We start from the raw sequence: 24,518 nt of genomic DNA, 5'->3' as shown, positions 1-24,518 counted from the left end.
TTCTCAGAAAGTTCAAAAAAATATCATTTTAATAGTTAATATTTTATCACAGTATACCAAAATTGGGACAAATCAAAGTTAAAGAAAAAAATCCTGATCTCCAAAAAACAAAATAGAATATGGTAATTAAGTAATTGATCAAAAATGTGCAGTGCAACATTTGTTGTGATAAACCTCTTAAAACCGTCAGGTATGGTGGTGGGAGGTTTATTACTTTGAATAGAGACTGGTCGCATTTCGGGCAGACACACTCTGCAGAGTTACAGGTTACTCCCCTAGGGCGGGTTAGTCAGTTAACTCACCTGCTCAGCGTCCTATTTAAGCCAGGTGTACAATTGTTCATTCTCTCTTACCTTCAGCGCTCATTCTTCGCCCCTCCCTCCTCCCCGGCTTCCACCTGTGGGCTCCGTTACGGGGTTTTGTTACCCGAAAGTTTAAGGAAAAAAAGAATTATCTCAAGGAATTGAACGGAGCCTTATGCCAAAACGAAGTTGTGAATGCCAACCTAAAGATGTTGTGAAAACCTAAAGATGTTGTGAAATAAATACTCTTCTGCAAGAGTTGTCTGACTGAAATTGTTTGCAATAAAATCATGACATCTTGCAATCTGAGTCAACCATGAGTTTATCTAGAGTAGTGTTTGTTTGCCAACTGAAGCTTTGCTGAGAAAGGTGTTGAGAAACGCAGCAGCAAGAGCAGCTCTGTCATTAGTCTGCGATTCTTGTTCACTCAGGAAAATTTCAGAACATTTAGGCCAAACGTGTGGATGTGAGCTGCATGTCCTGCCAAGGTTTGGAAAAGTCTTCAAATGATCCACTAGATGGCAGTATACTCCTAGGAAAACATAGACGCTCCTTTTTTTTTTTTAGATGAAGCATAAAACAAAATTTTTTTTCCTGATTAGTACTAATCACACCAGAGGGAATGAGTGATGGTTCAGAGCTTTTTATGTTCAGATCATGTCAGAATGCTGTTAATTGTCCACAGAAGAGTGACGAACACTTTTAAAGTGAGAGAAACATTGAAATGTGCAAATGTAAGCAGGAAGTTGGTAAAAAATATTGCTCTAAACCCATCACTAAATAACTCGATGGTGTACTCCTCTAATTTTGGAGCACCTCCTGTGGCTAAAGGCTACAACTCAACTGTTGGTTTATAATGATCTGTAATTCAGACATGGCGACTGAAGTGTCATGGTGTGGGACTGCTACACTTCAAAAGTAAGTTTATGCTTCACAACACAAGGAAAATAGCATTAATGCAGTCATATTTAAGTGTCACATTCAGATATGACCCAACCAAATTAAGGTTATGTGTGGAGGATTTTCTGAAAATAGACATTTTAAAATATATTTTTGGGCACCTTCATCAGATACTAATGAGAAATCTGGAAGTTTCCAATTGAAAAGTTTGTTTTTTTTAAAAATAAAAATGTATCAGTCCATAAGGTGAAGATCACAAAAAAGTGGCATAACAAGAATAAAAATTTGATTATTCAAGAAAACAAAATCCTCATCTGGGTCTGGGAACTTCCTTTGAGTTCATGAAACTCAAACCTCCAGATAACTTAATAATCTTTATAGACCCTGAAAGAAAGAATTTTACAGTTTTATTGGGATTTCCTTATATAATTCGCATTTTTAAGCATTGTAAATGGACAATGGACTTTCACAACTTTAACAGTAATTTCCTTCTTTTGCCAGATTTGTTTCTTTCAATATCATTTGGGTAATAAATATATTTATTGGCTGCAATGGCTTCTAAAAACACTTTCCTGTGTCAGGAATATTCTGTAACCCTAATAAAAAAATGTACTTGACTAAACATGATTTTCTTGTCCTTATGATTCAAAAACAAACAAACAATAAAGTGAAAATGCACCTGGGTTGTCGCCCTCTACTGGTTGATTTGTCAGTTTCCTACAGTTCAAAGTTCCCATGTTTTTCATCTTAAAGATGAAGCAACAGAAACTTTTGTCACTCACTATCACAACCTGATGTGCTGTTGCAGAGCGTCCGTTAACCGGTAACTCCACCTGCGAGAGGCGGGAAAGCAGCGCTATTTAAGAAAGAGACAACAGGAAATGGGGTAGCTTCAAAATAAAAGCATTACACTTGTAATCAAATATGTCACACTTTTTTAGTTTGGGAACTGAAGTGTCCAAACTTTGACTAACTTTTAAATGTAAACGCATATATATATAAAAAACAGATTATATTTTATTATAGGAGGGTAACACAGTGATTATGCAGTTCTACTAATAGTTATATAAAAACAGGCACAGTGCCAAACAATTTTTTTTCATCTAAAGATCTGAATGAAAAATTAATTACAAAAAACAGTTTCGCATTTTATTTTAAAAGCATAACAGACTGGCCTGTTGACATGCATTTGTATCTAAAACTAAGGGGAACATATTTTTCCTTAATTTAAATATTTACGGTTTAATATATATGTTTTAAACCAACAAAAAATATTAGCGTAAAGTGCAAACGAAAAAATAAAAGAGGAGGTTTAAAAAAATTGGAATTCGTTCATTTCGTGGCGGTTGTTCTAACTTATTTTGAAAAATAGCCGGAAGCTCAAACGTCTCACTGCGTCCGTCTTCACGCAGGTTAGCGGAGGACGCGCAGCGTCGCCGCTACACTCAGAGCCACTTACTGACACACGGACTAGACTTTTGGATTTTCGGGCTTTCCCGGAGGCGCGCGAGGGACCACGGACCCGGGAGGGAGAAGCCCCGTGACGGAAGCATTAGAGACCGGAATGGCGGACCGGGACCCGCACGCGCTTCCCGCTGAGGTGCGGACCAAACTGGCCGAGCTGGAGCTGGAGTTGTCCGAGGGTGAGTGAACAGTTGCGGCTCTGCTGGTTCTGCACGAGGACGGACGGGTCAGACTTGGCGGCAAGTTGCGGGTCTGTGCGGAGGTTCGGATGCGGGGGTGGGGGGTGGGGGGTGAGGAGACAGAGGAGTTGTTGTTTTTGCAAACATTCATTAAAACGGGAGGCCTGCTGGAAATGTCACACTGTGGATTTACCAGAAACTGAGGTTTGTCACTAAAGTCACATTACATTGCTAAGATGAAAAAGTGATTTCTGAACTACTAGTGCACCCTCACAGTTCTTGCCTTTTATTATCCAGAGAGCAGCAATCAGAACCAGAACCGGGACGCGTTCGGTTATGATTCCTGCTGAGCAGTTCTTCCTATATTAGGATATTGATGTTTTGTTTTGGGACACCGTGACTGCAGACACACACACACACGCGGAGGAGATGCGGAGCCCCGCACTGCCCGCAGTGGGAGCGTGGCAGGACTCCCGGACGTGTTTGGGTTGTCACGCAGGAGGAGCGCGTGCGCGCTGCCTGGATTGTGTGCAGCTGTGCTGTGGATGGGAGGGAGGATGACATTCCTTGTATTTTCGGAGCCTTGTATTTTTTTTTTTTTTAAGTTTTTCCAAGATGCTGAGAAGACGCAGCCTCGGTATTGATTTTTCTCGTTAGCCCCTTCCTTCTCCTCTTCCTCCTTCTGCCTCCTCTTCCTCTCCAGGTTGATGTGTCACTTTGCTGCAGCCTGCCAGGATCAGGGTGTCAGGTTTCAGCTGGTGTTTTCCCTGTTTCTCATGGAGCCTTCTGGGGGCTCAGCCATGTATGGAGAACTTAGAGGAGCAGAAATGAAGAGGAGGTGCTATTGTGGTCTTTTTTTCTCCTTTTCCTAAACAGCTGGCTGCTGATCCTCCTGGTGTGTTTGCAGGAGGATCAGATACAGGATGTGAACCCTCTCGTAAATCCACATGTCTGTGGGGAAAGGGGGGGGGGTCACATGTCCCCCTACATTATTTACATGCTGTAAATGCAATGCTTCCCCCCTCATCCTGCAGAGTTTGACCTAATTCTGCAATTTCCGCGCGTCATGCACCCCCTCGCCTCTCCTGCCTCTGGAGCTGCTGACAGTCGTTCAGCAAGGCATTCCAGCCCTCTCCACTGTTTTCTGTTCAACGCGGGGGTGGCGTCACCTGAGCGTGTGGGAAGGAGTCCGGCCTGGCGCTGTGTGCACAGACCTGTCTCGGTTCTGATGCCCCGCGGCTAACGTTTACCCCAAGTGACTTCCTTTTCACTTGACCACAATGCTCTGAGCTCAGTCACAGGAACACACAAGCAGCTTTAAGAATCTGATCTTCTTTCCTGCACCGCCTACATGTCCCAGAATGCATCTGAGGACTCATTGAAGAAACTAAAAAAGCAACACTTCAAAATCTGACTTTCAGGAATGCTGATTAACCCTGATAACATCACATGCATTTCTATTTATGATCATTATATTTGAAAATCAATAAACGGATTGAATCAATAAAAATCAATTCTGCATCACTCCCAGTGATTCTGATGAAGATAGAAGCCCCTGCAGATGTAGCTGCAGTCTTTAACTAATCTGGCTGAATATTAAGCTGTGTGGTTCAGCCCAGATAACAAGCTGTCCACCTCCACATGCTGCAGATTACACACACACGAACATGGCTTGCGTGTGCGTTTAGAGTTGGAACAATGGTACGATCCGAGTCGGCAGGAGATGTTAACCTTCATCATGATGGGATGATCCTCAGCTGGAAAACTCCGTAGACCGTTTGGCTGTTTTTTTTCTTTTCACTTCCTGGTTTGAGAATCTGACAAAATGCTGAAGACTACAAGCCCCAGTTAGCATGTTGGTCGCACAATCGGAAGACTTTGCCTCTTTGAAAAGCTAGGTTTAGATTTAAACATCTAGAAAATCTTTTTAGGGAAGACAAAACCAGATGTTTAGGGACAAAGTCATCCACCAAAAGCACAGGGGTGGAAGTTTCATGATTTCTATTGGTTAAAAAAAAAAGAAAGAAAGGAATTTATGCAGATTTGTGGTTATTAGGTTGTTGTAAAAGCCATTGTTATCAAATGTTTGGCCATCTGTCCTTCAGCTAAAGCCTCTCTGAAACTGGGTCATGTGACCGGACACCCACACTCGCTTCTCTGGTCAGTTTAGCCGAATTATAAAGTCAAATTCTGGATCAGAAATGTGGGAAATGTGGTTTTATTTGGACTGTTTTTGTTTTTGAACACCTCATTCAAGTAAAGTCTCACAAAAACCACATGAATGGGGAGCTAACAGTGTGAACCAACTAAAGACTTGGAAACAATAAGTCATGTTGCTGGGCAGAGTTTTCAAACTTTATTGTCAGAGCTGGAAGTGCTGCGCTGTCGTCCGCCCCAGACAATGTTTTATTCAAATCCAGCTTGCAAACATGTAAAACTCAGCAGAGATATTTGTGTAGCACCTGTCATGGTGCAGCACGTCTGACAAAACAGAAGGAACCAAAGTTTGGAATGAAGCCTGGATGAAGTTCATCTGCTGGCTCTGACCCGAGGTTCTTCCAGTTTCTTCTGAAACACGGGAAGATCTTATGAAACCGCATTAGGTACGGTAGTTCAGAAACAACTACTGATGTTTGCTGCTTTTTTGAAATCCTTTCAGTGATGAATGCAGCAGAATGACACAAATAAAACAAATCCAGACAGGGGGTTTGTATAATTCTACAGCATGCCCAGAAAAAACAAATGTCCAAAGTTTTGTTGTTGTTGTTGTTGTTAGAAGTGTTTGAATCAACAGTAGCCGCGGTTACATGTTCAAAATGTCTTGATCGGATCAATGGTTGCCCAGAAAAACTTTTCCCGACTAGAACGAACGTTTACATGCGCAGCACTTTCGGTCAGAGTAAATCAGTTGCACGTGTGCAGTTGTGTTGAAAATACCGGAAGAGGAACTGAGTCCCGCTGTAAACAAGCCGAGCTGCCACATGCGTGCTTTTATTATTGTCATATTTATTATGAAGCACCTGTTCGCTCATCATTTTGTTTTTAATCTGTGTGGTCAGTGCTTTTTTGTGGCAGAACGAAGCCGGAAGAAAGGTTAGGTGAAGGCTAACACGGGCTAACAACAACATTTAGCCTTTGATGAACACAAAATCCATGCAGGAAATGCTGATATCTGCATCTTGGCTGCACGTTAATATGTGGGAATAACATCCGCCTTTATTTAGTCGGGACACGACTGGAAACACAAATCCACGTGATTGTTTGAACAGTTTCTAAGGACTGAGAGACATTTCTGCTTTGAAGCTCACACCGCCCCAAAGCCACTGTGTGAGCTGGAGGCCCGAGCTCTGCCCGGAGACGGGAGATATGGTTCTCCTGAATTCGGCTGCTCGTTCACATAGAGCTGCGGGACGGATGGATTGCAGTCCGGAACCTCCCACACGTAGCAAAGCATCTTCCCTCCCCTCAAACACAAAGCTATAAGTCCGGCTGCTCTGCTCAGAGACACAGTTCGCTCCGTCCACTGGCAGCCGCGTCCGGACCGTGCAGGGTCCAGGCGTCAGGGGGCACGAAGCGCTCGTCCCCGGCGCCCCTCTCGCGAGGGGTGTAAGAGAGGGGAGAGGCGAGGAGCCCGCCGGGCGAGGGCGGAGCGCAGAGGCGTCCATGCTACGCACCGGTCCTGTTTGAGCTCCAAAGCTTTCTCTCAACAAAACACCGTCTATGCATGACGTTAAACCAGAGCAGAAGTGACATCGGATCGGAAAGAACCGTTTACATGCAACACGATCAGATCAACAATCGGCATAACCCACTTATCTCGATCGGAAAGAAATTTTGATCCGAACGAGTCTGATGGGGGCAGAGTATTCCGAACGGCGTGTTTACATGACGCATTTTCCTTCCGATCAGGCGTTCTTTCCGATTACTTTTGTTCATGTAAACGCAGCTACTGAGGCTTACCACGTAAGTCTTGTTAGCCCATTTCTTTTAACAATAAAAACCAAATATTTTTTCTTGAAAAGTTTTTCCCAGATGGTTTTAAACCAAACACGCCATTTTTTTTTGTATTTTTCTTCTTGGTTTCTGCTGCTTGCCACACTCTGCAGAGCTGCAGCGGACTGTCACAAAGGAATAAATCAGCATCTCTTGATCCTGCATGCTAACAGACCTATGGAAGTGGATAATGTGGAGGATGGCGGTTTGTTTGGAGACTCTGCAGTTGTGGTCAAAAAAACAAATATAGCCAGACAACAGCTGGACGAAACATCTGCCAGTAAAGTATTGACCTTCTTTTGCATTTTTATCAAAGAAAATCCAAAAGGACTCTTTTGCACACGTGCAGATAAAAGTGAGCTCAACTTCTGAACTGGTGAGGCAGATTTTGGCAGCTTTGCATTCAGACCGAGCAGCTTTTAAACGTTTCTCTCTACTCTTTCAACATGAATGGATGCATTTAGGAGCCATAACAGATGATTATTGTGCAGGAAAGCGTGCATGTTAATGCTCTTTTGTGAAGCTGTGCTGCTGCACACAACTTTTCTTTTTGGGTGTGGATTTGTTTGAAGAAAAAGTTTCATTTTTCGTTCCAGTTTCAGTACAGAAATCTCCTTTAGTGGGATGTTTCTGTCATCAGGGTAGGAAGTGGAAATATGGGCTGAAGCTCCGCAGGTTCCTTTTCCTTCTTAGTGAACATCTGGAGTTTGTAAAATTCCTCTTTCCTGAAGGAACCCTACGCACGTTTTCCTCTCTGCTGTTTTTGTTTTTCCGCCACTGCAGCACAATTTGATTTACGATCCTCCCACAAATGTTTGTGTTGCTCTGCAGGTTTGCAAATGTGAAATCGGACATTTGAACTACAAAACAGCAACACACATTGTGATCCAAAGATCAGCTAATCATGTGGATCTATTATGGCTTTGAATCAAAGCTCAGATATCAAACATGTGAACTTAGAGGAATCTCCATCAGCATTTTTGGGATGATCCTTTGCAGCTGGAAGTTGCTCCCAAATTGATCTGACTTAGATCGACGACATGTTGAAAATGGATTCACTCCTTCACTTCCTGTTCAGCGCGTTGAGTGGATATAAGAAAAGGAATCTAATGTGTCTGAAATAGACATGTATCTCCACTGAGCTCAAAGGGTTCTTAAAAGAGGTCTGACTTCCTCAAAAATGAGATATTTGATCAAAGTGGTCAAGTTTGATAAACGTTACCTCTGTAACTTAGTGTAAACTTCAAGCATGGCGGTGGAAGTCTTATGATTTGGGCTCAATTTTGACATCAGGCCCTATAGTTTTGGACAAAAGTCTCTGATATAAAATTAAGTTGACTTAAGTCAAAAAACAACAAAACAAACTGTGCAAAAATTCTTAAACATTTTTTAAGTTTAAAACTCAAGAAAGTTATTTTTCTTTTTAATGAAATGACAGTCACACCATCAAGATCACATTCAGTCTTTTTTAAACTATGAATACCGGAGCTTTAGCTCCAGTGTTTACATTCTTTCAACTGCCGTAACTCTTCAAGCGTTAATGGAATTAACTTGTTTCCCACGGATTCTGGAGTATAGAAAAGCAGCTGTATATCAGCTGATTCTATCGCCCAGAAAAATGGCTTTGCACCGTTACGCAACACCTTACAAACGTAAAGTTAGCAAATATCAGGGGTCAGTAATATCAGTGCTAGACTGTTTTTCTCCGCATCCGAATCAGCGGATTCACGTTGATCGCGAAAAAGGTCGAAGAGTTACGAGACTTTTAAGGACGTGCGTAATTTAGATGCTGCTGGCGACAGCTCTGGTGTTAAACCCTAAAACACTTCTTCAAAACTCCTTAAACTTTATGTTATAGCTGAATATGTTTTTTTTTACCTGCATGGCCACAGAAGAGAAGTTTCGGTTTGTCCTCTCTAATAGGGACACAGATATGTTTGTCCTCCATGGCACGAGTTGGTGGCTCCAGTTCAGCTCTTAAAGTGTTGATTTAAAGATCGCTTTGTAACATCTGCCATCACCATGAATCTTTTAAAAGGATCTGTTTTATTTTTCCTTAAAAAAAGCTAACAAAGATGTAGATTTCTTCTTTAACAGTCTGAGCTGTAGTGACAGACAGTTCAGGAAAGGCCAAGCGAGCTGAGCCTCCTGCTTCACGATCTAATGTATTCAAGCTCTGACATTTAGCAGATTTACATACAAGTTCTTAGCAAAATTCTGACGTTCGTCTGGGTGTTCTCTCTGTTTGCCACCTGATATCATTGTTAATTAGCATATTTTCCTACAAAGGATGTCTGAGGTGAAGATTTGACAAACTTTGATCCAACTGAAACTCCTTCCAGGAACTGCTGACGCAGAGCTGGGAAGACGGCTTTTTACCTGCACACGTTTGATTTAGTCGGTTTCCTACATCAAAATCTTTTCAAATCAGGACTTTTGACTTATACATGCAGATTTCTTTGTAGGTTAGAATCCTTTCTCTGGGTTTCCTTACATTTTAGAGAAACAGCATGATGACGAGGCTCGTGTCCTTGAAGGTGTACTGCAGGTGGAGTTTATCCTTTGTTTTATTAGGATGGGTTGCCAGGTTTGTCCCTTTTGTGTCATGGTGAAAGTGTCAGGATGCAGTTTGGAGCCCCACCTTTCTCAAGTTCTCACAGTCAGTCATTGATTCTGCAAGTTGTCCCACTTCAAAAGATGTGTTTGGTCTGTAAACTTCATCATAGATATATTTCAACTGTGAGAGACAGAAAGTGGTGTGGAAAGTACATTTTTTTTTGCACTATAAGGTACGCTAAAAGCCTTAATTTTTCTCACAAAACAATAATACAGCCTATAATCCAGAGGGGATTCTATATGAATTCCTTCTGTTTGTGGTTATGGATGTTGAAGCGGCTTCGAGGGGCACACGGCACTCTGTCAAAATGTCCATCTTTTTTTTCTTTTTTTTTGATGAATTGCAAACCGGGTTGGGTGTTAGTGTAAATATGCTAACGCTGCTAATGTGTTGTGGTGTCAGACTGTTGTCTTTTTAAAGTGTGACTATCAAGGTTGTGAGTGAGCGCAGTCACAGTAACAATTGTTTTAGCAGTGTCGGTCTGGTTATTTACGTGTTACAAAAAAGGTTGGGAGGAACGGGTATTGTGAAAACGCCAACACGGCTAACGTGTTACAAACAAGTTCTAGAGTTACTGTAATCGCCATAATAAAGTCTGTCTGACTGACGGACTTGTCTCTCACTTATTTGTTTCGCTTAATGCATTTTATAGTTCGGTGGGGCTTATATATGACATCATTCTGAAAACAGACCATTCATTGACGCTGCGCTTTATAATCCGGTACGCTATACAGTGCAGAAAATATGCTAAGTAGTTGGTCAAAAACCAAAAGTTCTCCTAAATACTTTGTAATATAAGCCTGGTTATCAATGAGAGGGGTTTCTTTCATGCCGTTTGCAAACATTGGAGCAGCTATTTTGGTCCATTCTTCTATGCGGATCTTCTGAAGAACTGGGATGTTTTGGAGCTGTTGCTGGAAAAACTCCCTCCACTGATTTTCTATCGGACTGAAGTCCAGAGACGGACTAGAACACTCCAGAACCTTGAAGTGCTGTTTATGTAGCCACTCCTTGGTTGCTCTGGATCGTTGTCCTGCTGAAAGATGCTCTGCTACTGATGGAAGGGGGTTTATGCCGAAAATCGCACCATACATGGGCCAATTCATATTTCCCTCAAAATGGATCAGTTGTCCTGTCCCCTTAGCTCCAACAGTTGGTCTCTTCTCATCAAGCTGCCTGCTAATTGTAAAGTGATTCATTCCTGTCTTGTTCAGGTCTACAATCTTGTCCCTGATGTCTTTAGTCAGCCCTTTGGTCTTGGTCATTTTGGATAGATTGCAGTCTGACAGTTTAAAGGTGTGGACAGGTCTTTTTTGGTGTACACATAATCAGTTCAAACAGGTGACACCAATACTGGTAATGAGTGGAGGATAGAAGAGCTTCTTGAAGATGAAGTAACAGGTCTGTGAACCACGGAATTCTTGTTTGTTTGTTGGAGATTAAGATTTATTATCTGTGCCATTATACAAATATATTTTTTCAAAATCAAGCAATATGATTTCGTGTATTCTTTTTTTTTTTTTTACCTTCTGTGTTTTTCTGTTGAAGTTTATATATGATGAACTTTACAGACCAAACTCATCTTTTTTTTTTGGAACAATTTGCAGATCCTGCCAGATACTGTACGTTCAATCAGAACAGGTCTTAAAGTGGCTATAGAGCCGCTCCAGTAGAAACCACCTGGATGTTTGGCGAGAAGAGCCTTGACTTCAGAAATGATTCACCGGATTTGTTCATTCAGCCAGACACAAACCCAACAGGTTCAGTGAAAAAGATCAATGCTGCATCCTTGAGTGTTGCAAGAGATGGGACCACGGTAACGACTGATGCCTTTTATTGCGGTTGGATTGGAGGTGCGGCGTGACCTTTGGATGCAGGACATGCTGCTTTATCAAGGCTGCCGGTGAGCCTAGATGACTGCCTGTGACTCAGAGGCTGAAACAGAAAGTGGAGGAGGTGACAATAGTGTGGGGTAGAGTCTGAACCTGCTGGTGACTCCTCTTCCTGTCCTGACTGTCTCATAAATTCTCCATTGTCCAACGAATCATCTCTGCGCCTAGCAATGAAACTGCTAGTTTCTTTGGGATCTTCTGCTGCTACTGAGTTTGTATCCAGACACTCCTGCTGCATCCCAATGTCTCACCTTCAAACATGCCGTTGCCATAGAGACGTCATTTTCCCTCCTCCTCCCTGGGATTTTTATGGCCCGCAGGGCTGGAAAGTGAGGCCTGTGCCTCACCTTCAGGCCATAAATGTGTATTTGCTCTTCCTGTCGGCTTCTTTGGTGATTAGAACAGCGATGCAGGACCTGAACAGGCTGAAATCTGCCTCTTGTCCTCACTTGACTCCATCAGGAGGAACATCTGCTATAAAAAAAGGTTTGTTCCCATGAGCTGTGATCCAGAGCTGAACCAACATGAAGCCACGGTGGCTGCAAACCTCCTTAGACTTTTCTTTTCTTGCCGGAGCTGTCTTTATTTAGACAGTTTGAAAACCTTGGAGGCTCATAAATTTAGTAGTCGCTCAGCAGCATGTAAAAACTTTCCACTCCAGGAGGAAAAACCGAAATGAAAGGAATGTTGTCTTTTCTGAGTAGCTCCTAAATCTACGGTTTTTCCCTCGCTGCTTGGCTCCAGCTTCAACCCCTGCATCTTCAAGAGGATGATTTCTTGAGCACATCAACCTTCGGGAAAGGAGTGGAGCCGAGAGTTTAGACGGCTCCTCTTGTGTGCAGTCGGCTCACATGTTTGTCATGAGCTGTCATCCGTCTCCGTGTGGTTTCACTCAGGAGGAGCCGCATAAATATTCATCTGCCCTCACCGTCAGCACAACAAATCTGTGCTCACCCGCTGAAATGTCAGCGGGTGAGCACACGTCTGGGTTTAACGTGTTCTACCTCGACCTGACAGTCCCACATGTGGGCACAACCTGTCGGGTTGAGACCAGCTAATCGAGTGCGAGGGATCTGTTCTTGCTCAGCACTTTTAAGCCCCACCCCCTGGCCCAGTCCTCGCAGATGCTCCTGTAAACCTCCACTCAGGCAGGATCTGGGAAAAATATTGGATGTTCCTCCAGAACCTCATGAGCTGAGTTTCCAGTTCCCAGTCTGTACTGTGTTTCAGAGCAGCTTTGTTACAGGTCTGGTTTTTAGGATGGTTTGTTTGGTAATGTTGGATAACGTCCGCTAAAGAAGCACCAAAAATCATTGAAATACTTTATTTTGCTGCAGTGCAGATTTGTTTTCTGCCACTCTGCTCCTTCAAAGTTGGATGAATGAGTGTTGAACATCTGTTCACTCAATTAGATGCCTATTTACAAGTTGACAGGATTTAACAGGATTTCATTATAAAATACTTGAGAGATTTACATTTTGAAACCAAGTTAATTTCCTAACTAAATAACTGAACAAAATAAAGTTATGATCTCTTGCAGTAAAATACTAAAAGAAACCCCCGAGAAAAGCCAAAATACCAATTTATGGATCTCATTACCCCATATTGCTTATAGGTAAAGTTCCATTCCATTCATGGATTTTTTTAAATTCATCTTTAAAGCTGTGAAAATACATATTCTATTTCATATGTAGACCATATTTATAAACATTTAGCCTCTGAATGCTGAAGTTCCTGTGTGTAAATTGTTTGTCCTGTCATTCATTTCGATTCGTCATTCTGCTCAATCGGCCAGCTGGATTGAGCAGGAGCTCCGCAAAGTCCCTTTTATCGTCATGGTCTAACAGAGGTGACATTCTCATGATGAAAACTTATTAACAAAATATGATGAAGCGCTTTGCCAGATTTAAGAAGTGATCATCATAGATCAAAATTTTGCTCAAGCAAAAATCCTGCAGACTCTTCCTCGTTGCGGGAGAAAGCTCCGCCTTTTTCTGGGCTCTTGATTCTGATTCTGTGGGCGGATATGGAAATCCCCATCTGAGCAGATCTGAGCAAATTTGATCTGATCCATTAACATGTTCTGAAATACCGGTATAATCAGCTGTGATCTTTGGAGTCAGATCAGAAGATTTGGTAATCGGGATCACTTTAATCCTCATCCAACTTTTGAAATACTGGGTTTAAAAGTCTCAATGCCACAAGAAAAGCATCTTGACAAAAACAAAAAAGAATTTTGGCTTCACTCCAAAGAAGCAAAGCACAATTGGACAAGTGTCAACAGCCAATCACAGCCGGGGGGGTTTATGACATCACAGGTTCAGAACTTACTTTGTAATGTAAGTGTTTCAAATCCAAAGTTGGTTATTTGATAGGATTGGACAACTATTAGTCAAACCTAGAAAATAGGAATTTGGACCTTTAGATCATTCTATTTATAAAATATATTTATCAAAAAACTCTAGATAGGTTGCCTTTTTAAAGTCTCCTTGATTGTTACTTGATGATACTGCAGAAAGAACTTCAATGTTTAAATCTGTTTCTGATTCAGTGTCCAGCTTCACTTCCAGCTTCCTGACGTCTATTGTTTCTACTCAAACAGCAGAATTACATCATTGAACTTTCGAAGTCTGGAAATTTTCCCTCACTGACATGTTGCTCTGCAACTGGGAGTGTGTGTGTGGGGGGGTGGGGGGTGGGGTGACGTCACTGTGAGGATGAGACCGACTGAGGGAGGAAGATCATGGTGAACAGTGGGATGTTTCTACCCAGTTGCATCATTAAGCTGCTCAGACAGACACTTTCAGCACACTGCTGGTGTTTGTCTCAATAGTCAGTGTGGCGCTCAGAAGTGGGCCTTCGGGGTGGGGAATAGCAAAGCCAACACCCCCCCGTCTGAGCGAAAACCAGGGGAAATGCTCTGTTTTTCTTTTTGCGGCGCACATGTTTCCTCCGCTCCACCTGCTGACCCCTTTTCCCTGTCTGCTGTGATGAATACTTTTTCTTCCCGTGTTATCTAAAAACGGAAAGAAAAATATTCAGGGATCATTGGGGGGGGGGGGGGGGGGTCATTAAAAAACATGTTTGGAGTAACGTTCTCAGCGAGGGATTAAAAGGCTCTTTTTCTTTGTTGGGATGGGGGTGGCGTGGGGGGAGTAGGTGATTTTGAACGTAAACCAAAAGATTAATAGATTTCATTGATTACTTTGAATTTGTTGTTGGAGAAGATTAATTTTTGTGGAAATCAAAATTCATTTTGCAGCTCTCTAGTGTCTTGCTCTTCTGTTGTTGGGGGTAAAGTCGGCCCGCCGGTCTCTCAATAAGCACAGATGTGAACACAGCAGCAAGCAAAGAGGAGCTGCTTCAGCAGGCTGAGAAAAACAAAACACTAGTGCACGCGCCGCGTGAAGCGCCCCCCAAAACTGTGTTTTATAAATATGAAAAGAGGCGCTTTGTATGAAACTTTATTAGTAGTGCCTTTGTAACATTACAGACATTTTGACATTTTCACAGCTTGTATTTATTTGTGTTAGAGCCAATCTCCAAAGGAGATGTTAAAATAAAATAGTTTTTGTATATTCCATCATTTGTAATTTTAGTTCAAGAAAATAAAAGCAGGGAGAAAAAAAAATTAAAGATTAAAATTGAATAAAGAATCAGAGATTTTATTTTTTTGGCCGTATCGCCCAGCTCTAGTTGGTACTGGTATGGTCTGAAGAAAGCTGCAGCCTTGTCTGTAGTTTCTGCTCAGCACTGTGGTTCACCCGTTAACTGGATAAAAAAATCAAATCCATCTACGTATAGATGATGATTTGATTCCAGTTCCATTGAAATGAGGTCAATTCACCATGTTGGAACCAGAAAACAGAAAAACAGGAAAATGTCAATAAGCAGTGATTTGTCCAAGTCGGTTTGAGTCAACATTTCTATCAGGAGTGAGCTTGTTGGAGGTCCACACCCCATTGACCTAAAGCAAGTTCAGTAGAATCAAACATTTTGAACATTCCATGTGAGACCACCTATATCTATTGAGGCGTCTGATTGGCCCGTTTATGACTTGAATAACTTGCAGTACAGAAAGAATATCACAAAAAATTAGGATTAAAAAGAAATGTTAAGAAAGGTAACAGAGCAAGGATGTTTTTTCTGACAGGATCACTGAGTAACAGCTGTTAATTTCTCAATAGAAGTCTATGGGATTTTGGTTTTTGGGGCCTATAGGTACTTCCTGTTTGGAATGTGAAGTTCAGTTCTTACTCAGCACTCAGTAAGAACGTCACTCATAAGAGAACTCAGTCCAGTGCTTAATGTTGGTTTTTAAACACACTTTTAGCATATAGTGTTCACACTGGTCTCTCACTACCAAATACTGCCACATGTGCTCACAGTTGGAAGAGGGGTGGTTCTTTCAAAGCTTTATTCCGATATATGAAAGACTTGGTGTCATAATATTCCAACTAGGCTCATACCGTTATGAGTAATTTCTCTTTCATGATCAATTTTCAACTGGTTGGTAATTGCATGTTTTAAAAGGTACATTAGCCATGCGTCACTACCAAATTCAAGTCCCTGATTGGTCAAGTTCAACTGGTTTTACTTTTGACATGTCTACTAGTATGTAGAACCCGAAAACAGACTCAAGAAATGTGTAGCTTGTACGCGATAGTTTTAAGCACGGTAGTCCGAAATGTGCATATACATGGATTTACATAGACTTTTTATTGACAGTCTCTGGAATGCGTGTTTTCAAGCTTGGTATAAAGGTTGCATCAAGCTGCATTTGCACTGAACGCAATTTGTGCTGCATAGGCGTCCAATTTAAATTTTAATTCAATGTACAGACTCTATCTTTGGACCTGCAGCCATCTTTTTAGATCAGTCCGTCCGGTGTGGCGCCTCGGTCTGGCAGTGTTTGTAGAGTTAAGGAATTTAGACGTCAACCAATCAGCCATTGAACTCTGGCACGTGACGTGTTCAATGATGCGATCAGTGGGTGGAGTCTAAAACAAACATGGAGAAGAATCCGATCGTTCTTGTCCTGAACTTTGGTATTTTTCTTATTTGTGTAAAGAAAATAATAAAAAAGGTCCGCTAGTTTGATTCTTATTTTTTCCCTCCTCTGACCAATTAGAGACAGTTATTCGTCAAAGTGGGCCGTCATGCAGACACAGCTTCTGCAGTAGATGGTGAAGCTCATCGTACTGGGAGAGTCCCTGAATGAAGAGAAAAGATTTACACGGATACTGCTCCATGTAGCGATCAGGATAAAAACATTTGGCAGAAGCTCCTTCCACACGTGTCTGGGGCGTCGAGTTTATGAACACATTTTTAGACAAACATCCAAAAGTGAATTTGCAGTGCATCCAATTATAGGCGGCCAACGCTACTTTGACGCACCAGTCACTGTCTGAATGAACAGAGCATTATACGTACTATTGGGTACACCCTCAGCCCTCGGTGACCCCTCCATACTGCCACCTGGGTCTCTGCACAAAGGTTACAGTTGAAAGCTGCTGATAGAGCTGTTTTAAATCTGGTTTGGTCATAGCTGGAAGATCCGGAACAAAGTTTGTGGATTTGAGCTGCTCATAAAAATCCAGTGAAGCCTGTCTAGGAGTCCTGGAGAAAGCGGCGATCACACCCTGTTGCTCTTTATGTAAACAAACTCCACAACTGTCGCATACCAGCCTAGTGATAGGAAAACAAAAGCTGCTCTGTTCTTCAAGATTGTTTTCTTTAGTCATTATTAATAAAGAAAATACAAGTGGTATATCATTGTCAAAGAGTCTCAGAGCATTGAGGGAAATGCCTTTTATATATACTGAACAATGATGTGGACATACAGTTTCCCCCCTGTAGGTTCATAGGTTAATTGGTCACTCCAAATTGTCCCTAGGTGTGAATGTGAGTGTGCATGGGTGTGTGATATGTGTGACCCTGCGACGGACCGGCGACCTGTCCAGGGTGTCCCCTGCCTTCGCCCATAAGTGGCCGGGATAGGCTCCGGCAACCCCGTGACCCCGAAAGGGACAAACGGAAGAAGATGAATGAATGAGTATCCCCCCCCCCCCCCCCCCCCCTGTATTTGTGGGGGTTAGGGACCAGAATCACCCGCCAAGACGCACAATCCTCGAATATGGAGAGCATCCCCCCACCCCACCCCCAACCCCATGCCCGAAGAATGGCCGTCACCGATACTCATCAAAAACCCTTCTGAAACAGTAAAACATGTATTGAAGAACTTTGGACTATTGTCCAACATAAAGGGTATTTTTATAATTCAGAGGAATAGACTGTACCATAGCGTACTTTTTAACGCGCATTAGGAGTGTCACTCTGTCACTCTGTGCCGGTGCTTCCTCCTTCATCAGTTAAGTGCGAGAGGTCCTGTAGCGCGATTCAGAGGTCAGTCTGGAGGGGCAACACACTCTGACAGGGTAGACATATCCTGGTACCACACCTGTTTCATCCATCATTCATTCATCCGGATGATAACTTTTCTCCGCAATTATCTTCTTCAGCGTATCAGTATATTTTCTGTCCGCTTCTGAGTCAGCTGAGGCCAATTTTTCCCCCCGGGGTAAAAACTCCACAGTCTCAGACTCTAGATAAATGGGTTCCAGTGGGCTTTACTTTAACATAGATTTGGTATTTATTTAAACAACTGTCTGTTCTTTCATGCCAAAAAAAATTATCTAAAATGTTTAGAATTAGTAAGGAAAGGTTAAAAAAGGTATCAGAGCAAGAATGATTATTCTGACAAATGGAATGACTGAGCACTAATTTTTTATTTCTCAATAAAAGTCTATGGGAGTTTGGCTTCTTTAAACCAGCGGGTACTTCCTGTTAGGAAGTGAGCCACCCAGGGGTTATTTGGCGAACTGAACTGAGTCTAGTTACTTATTAGTTTTAAGTTGGCCTCAATCAGGAAGTCAAAGGACTGCTGAAGATGAGCATGCCAGAAAACAGTCTTCTTCAAAAGGACAGGAATGGAAAGAACTCAGAATGGGAGTGGGGGTGGCGGGAGAAGAATCATAGGAACTGTAACCTCCAAGGGGCTTACAATAGATGTCTAAACAAAGCATTGTAATCAGATCATTTTTGGGTAATGCTCATATAAACAGTAAAGTATCTTTTAATCATTGGATTAACAGTGTTACTCTCTGAACTTCAATATTAGTAGTTTGTTTTCGAGACAATAAAAATCAATTAATTAGCCATAGTTTACTTTTCAGTTAAGAAACAGCCAGAAATCTTGCACGAAGAGGTAAAAATGTTGCTTCCACCTTCTAGCAAAGTCTTGGTTATTCATTGAATGATATCTGGTGCCTGTTATTCACTGTGACCCCAAGTTTTTCTGTTAAATTATGTGGACCTATGTTTTATTTTAGGTTCTTGCTCGTAAAACTGAACCTTATAGCCTTTTTAGTGCACATACAAGCCCATATGGCAGAGGTCCGCTGAAGGGAATATTGCCAGTGCAACGATCAGGCCAAGACAGATGAGTTCTTTAACATTGAACTCTGTGAGCTCAAGGATTCGGAAGCCTGCATATAAAAGAAATCAACTCATGAAGAAACTCCATCTGTGTCTCAACATAAAAATACAAAACCTTTTCTAAACTTAGCGACCTGCCAAAATGTTCTTGATTCCAAAAAGCAAAATCCAAAGTGGCCTTTTTGCTTTCAGGCTGTTGGAGCTGCTCCTGCCGGTTTGGCTGCACATCTGTCTGTTGGTTTGTTTGGAGGATAAACGTCTTGGAGCAATGCAGACTCATAGAGCCTTCCAGGAAACGCTGCCTGCAGATAGTTTGAGAACTATGTGGAGAACATTTCAGCGAGCACCTTTGAAAACAAAACCAGACCCACAAACTGCACGAAAACATCTGTAGAAATGCACTGGTTCTGCATAGCACCTTGATTTGTGTCAAAGGCCCATAAACATCTGGAATGCACAATCATTGCTGTGGACAGTAGATGAAAAAAGAAAAATTCTAACTGTTGGCCTTAAGGGACAAAGTTAGTGAGCTTCTTCCTCAACTGACTAAGAAGGCATGGCAGCCTTTAACCTCCTCCTGCATAAAGAATCTATTCCTCTCTAAGCAATATAACCTGGGATCTGACTGTTGGGCATTTGGAGCGCAGCCAAGTGTGGCAGGGTGTCGGTGGTTTACCGAGCTCCAGATGGTGCCTTTACATATGTAAATAAAATGATCCTTGCATGGAAAACACAGGAGCTTCCTCCTTTAGTTACGTCTCTCTGAAGCTGGCAGGTACTAATGACAGACAGGTTACCTTTATTACCGAGGTAAATATGTTTTCAAATCCTACATTGATGTTTGGTTTACCTTTGAAATTAGTGTATTTGTGTGTACAAAATTACTGCCAAAGATCTTTTATCAGTTGTTTTTGCTTGTTGGGATGAAAAAGTGTTTCTTAAATATCATTATTCTGTTCCTCTCAACGTAAGCTTTAATTTCCTGTGCAGTTCAGTTCCTCAGAGTCACGTCATTTTTAAACAGAAAAGCTTTGCAGGTCTTATTGTTAAAGATATTCACTTAAGAGAAGAGACAATAACTGAAATAAACTCCACATTTGTTCAATGACTGAGATCCTAAAGGCAGTGAGGCTCAATTCTTGTGCAGTTTTTGAGTCCCTGAACAGGAAATGAAATTCTCATTTTTTTAGGTGCAGTACCGATGACTAAACTGCTCTAACAAGCTGCTTTATTGGAAAAAACACGGGATAATAGGGCACCACCGGGATGGCGCATCACACAGCTCATCAAGAGTTGAGCACGTTATGTGGAATTGTTGGATCCACAGCTCCTCTTTAAAATCACCAACCACGATTTCCCCAGATTGCGTCATCCATAGCCGCTCCCACGTGTAAAGAGCTCGCCACTCCATGGACTGAATAAGACAACTATGTCTCCTTTGACAGATGATGATGAGCGCTAGTGCCGTGGCAGAAATTTGAATATATCTTGTGTAAATCAAAGTATTGGTTACGTCTGTCACCATGTTTTTGAATTACTTAATTTATTTGTGTTTATTGGCATTTTTAATGGAAACTGTGTAATAGGAAAATTGTGTTTATTTGACATTTCTAGGACAGTGTTTTTCAACCTTTTTTGAGCCACAGCACACTTTAACCCTGACAAAAATCCTGCGGCACACCAGCATCCAAAGGAAAAAAAAAAAAAGGAGAAACTCATAGTCTGTATTGATTTATAGCCCATCCACAATCTCACATGTATTTTTGTAAAAAAATGTGGCAGAAAAAGCTGGAAGTTGCAGTTGTTTTTTTCTAAAAGATGTAATAAAAGTTAAGTTAAAAGATTTAAAATCTGTTTGATTCGTGTTCGTTGTGGTTTCAAGACGTTTAACAACGAAGACTCAGACACTGCGCTGAGACACTGTCACTTTAACCCAATGCATCATGGGAGATGTAGTGCAAATAGCCGCCGAAGGCAGACAGACTTGCTTCTCTGAGCTTCATTGTTTTGTTCACTTGTTCCACGGTCTGATACCGGATCCCGCGGGAAGCTACACCGCTAAAGACAAGCTTTAGCTGGTATTTTTGGTGGAACTGAGAGACTTTATGAACTAAATCAGAACAAGGAAGTTAAGACTTTAACCACTTTCTGATTGGTCAGACTGATGAGGTACTTTTAAGCCTCCAAGAATGATTGATGGAGACAGTTAAAGGGGCGGGACTTTTCTGAAAACAGAGCTGATGCTGCGGCTAAATCGTGGTACCGTCATTCTTATCAAAATGTCTTTAATAGAATCAAATAAACACAAAGAAAAAAAGTCTTTTATGATCTTTCATATTCCTAACCACTCAGTGTTTTATCAGGGCCTGTTTGGATGAACACAGAGCTGATATCCTGGAGATGGAAAATGTTTTTAGATCAGTGAATGAGGGCAATGTCCCACGGCACACCTGACCATCTCCCACAGCACACTGGTTGAAAAACACTGTTTTAGGATATCGATAAAGTTTTGCGCACATGCTGCTATTCATGCATCTGATTGGCCAGTTCATAACATGAGTAACTTGAGATAAAGAAAAAAAAAACATAATGGAAAAAAAAATTACGTTTAGCAGGAAGGTCTTAAAAGAAGGCAGCAGAGTAATAAGCATGGTTATTCTGAAAAATATAGAGCTGTTTTTTCTTGGCAGAAGTCTAAAGCATTTTGGCTTCTTGGAACCGGCAGATACTTCCTGTTTGGGATGCGAGGGGGGAGGGGTCTCTCAGTCCAGTTCTCTTGTACTGTCAAGTGTTAAAACTTAGAGGTTTTATCATGTAAATCTAGCCACTAAGTTGGTGCTGATGTTGCATTGATTGCACGACTGACAGAGTGCAGATAACTGATTTTTAGGACTTCTGTGAATCATCTGTGCAAACATCTATTCTGAGAGAGGAGTGTTTGTAACTGGATAACGAAGGATGTGAGATAATAGCAGGTGTTACTAGACTTTTATTATGGGATGTTTTGTGTAAACTACTGTTTTAGGATTACATGGGTCTGCCAGGATCTGGTTTAGCGGGTTCAGATAGAGGATATGAGGGCAGTTTCGGCTCCCTCACACTACTAATACTGGGATTTTGTCATGCAGTTGTCGCTGTGAAGACATCTCTGGATCTGATTCCCAAATTTATTTGAGAAAGTAATTTTAGGCTAGTAATATTTTAGCTGATTACATTGACTTTTTTTAAATAAATATTTTTGTAAAAAATAAATCTAAACTGTGCTAGAAACGGAGACTCAAAAGTTTTTATATTCTTAAGTTGGAAACCAACTACCACTGCCAGGTACCGCGTTGAACGAGGGTCTGGGGGCCCCCTCCAAGGAAAATTTTAAGCATTAGGCCCTAGTATGCATTTTCCAGTTGTCTGGAGTTATGTGGGGCACATCATACAGTAATTAGTTTAACAGTCTAAAGACATATTGTAGTTTATGCAGAAAAAAGCTGTAGAGAACCTTATTAAGATTTCATTTTATCACAGTGATAAAGCGAAATTTGGTTCTCTGGTCCTTGGCCAGCCGTTTACAATGAGAAAACACGAATAAGTAACTATCAATATGATATGGTATGGTTCCTATTGAGTATTGCACAGTGGAGAATATATATATATATATATATATATATAGTATATAGTATATTATAGTCATGCACAGTCCTGTGATATTGCACTTGAGATTTAGCAAGTTGTCCTAGGTGGTGGGGGGGTTACAGTGATAAACTCAAGTTCAGCAGTCAGTCAGACTGACAGGAAAGAAACTGCTCCTCAGTTGGCCAAGTTGACGGTAGATAAAAAAAGAGTTGTGTTCCGGGTTCAGATGGGTGCTCAGTATGAGAGATGAATGTGATTGGATGAGTGTTGATCGGCGCTGGAGGAGCGAGTGAATTTAGGGGTGTGTTGTGAGAGCCTGAGAAGTTGGAATGAAAGGTTGTTGTTCACCTTTCGGCATATGCTCACAGAGTTTGCCACAGTGAATACGCTTTCTGTGATCCACACATTTGGTTTAGCAGAGAGTGCTACGCCTGATGCCCTTTCTGACACAACCCTGTGTTTTATCCGGGCTGGGGACCAGCACAGGGCCCCCTTGTGGCTACATAGTTAGGCAGTAGTGAAGGGTCTTGCCGAGGTTCCAACATTGGATTCAGCTCATCGCATGTTTCCCATGCGCCAGTCCTACACACAGCTAACTGAGGCATCCAGCCGTTTCCTAAGACAGAACCAAGTCGATTTGCATTTATGTTGCTGGCTGAGCTCCATGAGCGGGGGGGTGGATTTATCACAGGTAACCAACAGCCATGTGAACAAAGAGGAAGCCAGTCTGTAGATGGGGTCATGAAAATGAACTGCTCATGTGGAAAAGCCGGCGGTTTTAAAGTCAGGAGCAGTAATGCACTCGGAAAAGAGTCGTGATGGGAAACTTTGCACGGGTCAGGATCAGTGCAGGTTTCCATTACCTGCTGATTGTCTCGATAAAGAGGAACAGAGCTGCCCCTGCTCTGGGAAAATAGTGGATAATACTCTTGGATCTCTTCATAAAAATACAAAATTGTGGAACTTTAACTGATAAATTGGGGTGAAAGCAAATATTTGATACCTACGTTTAATAAAATTCAAATTAAATTCTTGGTAGGTTTGTTTTAGCCTGAGTTTAGTTGTTTGTTACTACATGTGTAGCAGAATAGATCAAATATAGTCACTCAAGTCATGTTGTTCCTAGATATATGTTGTGGTTTGCTTTCTTTGCCCTAATTGTCTAAACACACATGTCATTGTCTTCTGAGAATCATCCATCTCTGCATCAAAAGGCAGAAAATAGTGATTTGAAGATAATGTTTAACCGCTCTCACCTTGAATTTTTTTAAAACGTTTTGCGTTAAAATGGACTATTTTAATGTAACATTTAAATTGATCTTTATGTACAAAATGCCACATAATTTCCAAATAATCTATCAATTGATTTTCTGCAGTTTTGGTCTTTAACAGTTACGATACAAGAAAAACAGTTCTGCACGTCTCACCTCAGTTTAGTTTGAAACATTAATATTGCTAAAAGAAATAGCCAAATTGGCTTTTAAAAAACTGCTTGAGTAAAAAAGGTTTGTTATTGAATTAACTTGATTGTTAAGCTAACTGGGTCAAATGAAGACGGATGCTTCATCCTCCCTCCCTCTCAGATGCTGAAACTTCCAGCTCTGCTATTCTGCTCCATATCTGTGGATTTCTTTTTCCTCCTCTACAGGAATGAAGAAAAGATTTAGTCATCTTCTCATCTCGTGCTAAAACAAAAAAGCCTTTTAATATTACTCTTAAATTTACCACACCCCCAGTTTTCTTATCAATGGCTCAAATGACCTTCCTGTTGTTGCAGTGGCATTGTGTCATCCTCAGCTTTCCGCAGTGGAGCCTTTGTACGGATTTGGGAAGAGCGTCTTGTGTTACTCGGGCCGCTTTGCTTCATTTTCCCACAGGAAGTGTGCATCAGAAAGCCGGGCTGGAGAAGTCTTAACATCATGTGTGTCCTCCAACTGGCAAAAATGACCTCAGACTCGACTATAGTTGAGAGTCGGACTGTTTTAAGCCTTCAGCAGAGTCAAAGTTACACAACACTGGCCTAATTTAATCTGACAAAGACCACAAA

General features: G+C 41.6%; 1 protein-coding gene across 4 annotated transcripts in view; it reads left to right on the top strand.

Annotated features, from left to right (window-relative positions):
- The first annotated feature begins 2,605 nt into the window (after positions 1–2,605).
- The window catches only part of dip2c (disco interacting protein 2 homolog C), a 201,298-nt gene continuing 179,385 nt past the window's right edge, over positions 2,606–24,518 (top strand). For all 4 annotated transcript variants that reach the window (XM_020711272.2, XM_020711269.2, XM_020711268.2 and 1 more), the window contains exon 1: positions 2,606–2,845. In XM_020711272.2, the coding sequence (XP_020566931.1) occupies positions 2,767–2,845 (79 nt within the window). In that variant the 5' untranslated portion in view covers positions 2,606–2,766. The remainder of the gene's footprint in view (positions 2,846–24,518) is intronic.

Source organism: Oryzias latipes, chromosome 17 (genome assembly GCF_002234675.1).
Source record: "Oryzias latipes chromosome 17, ASM223467v1".
In the NCBI taxonomy this organism is placed as follows: Eukaryota; Metazoa; Chordata; class Actinopteri; order Beloniformes; family Adrianichthyidae; genus Oryzias; species Oryzias latipes.
Note: the sequence above shows the minus strand (reverse complement) of the source record. Positions and strands in the feature narration are given on the sequence as shown.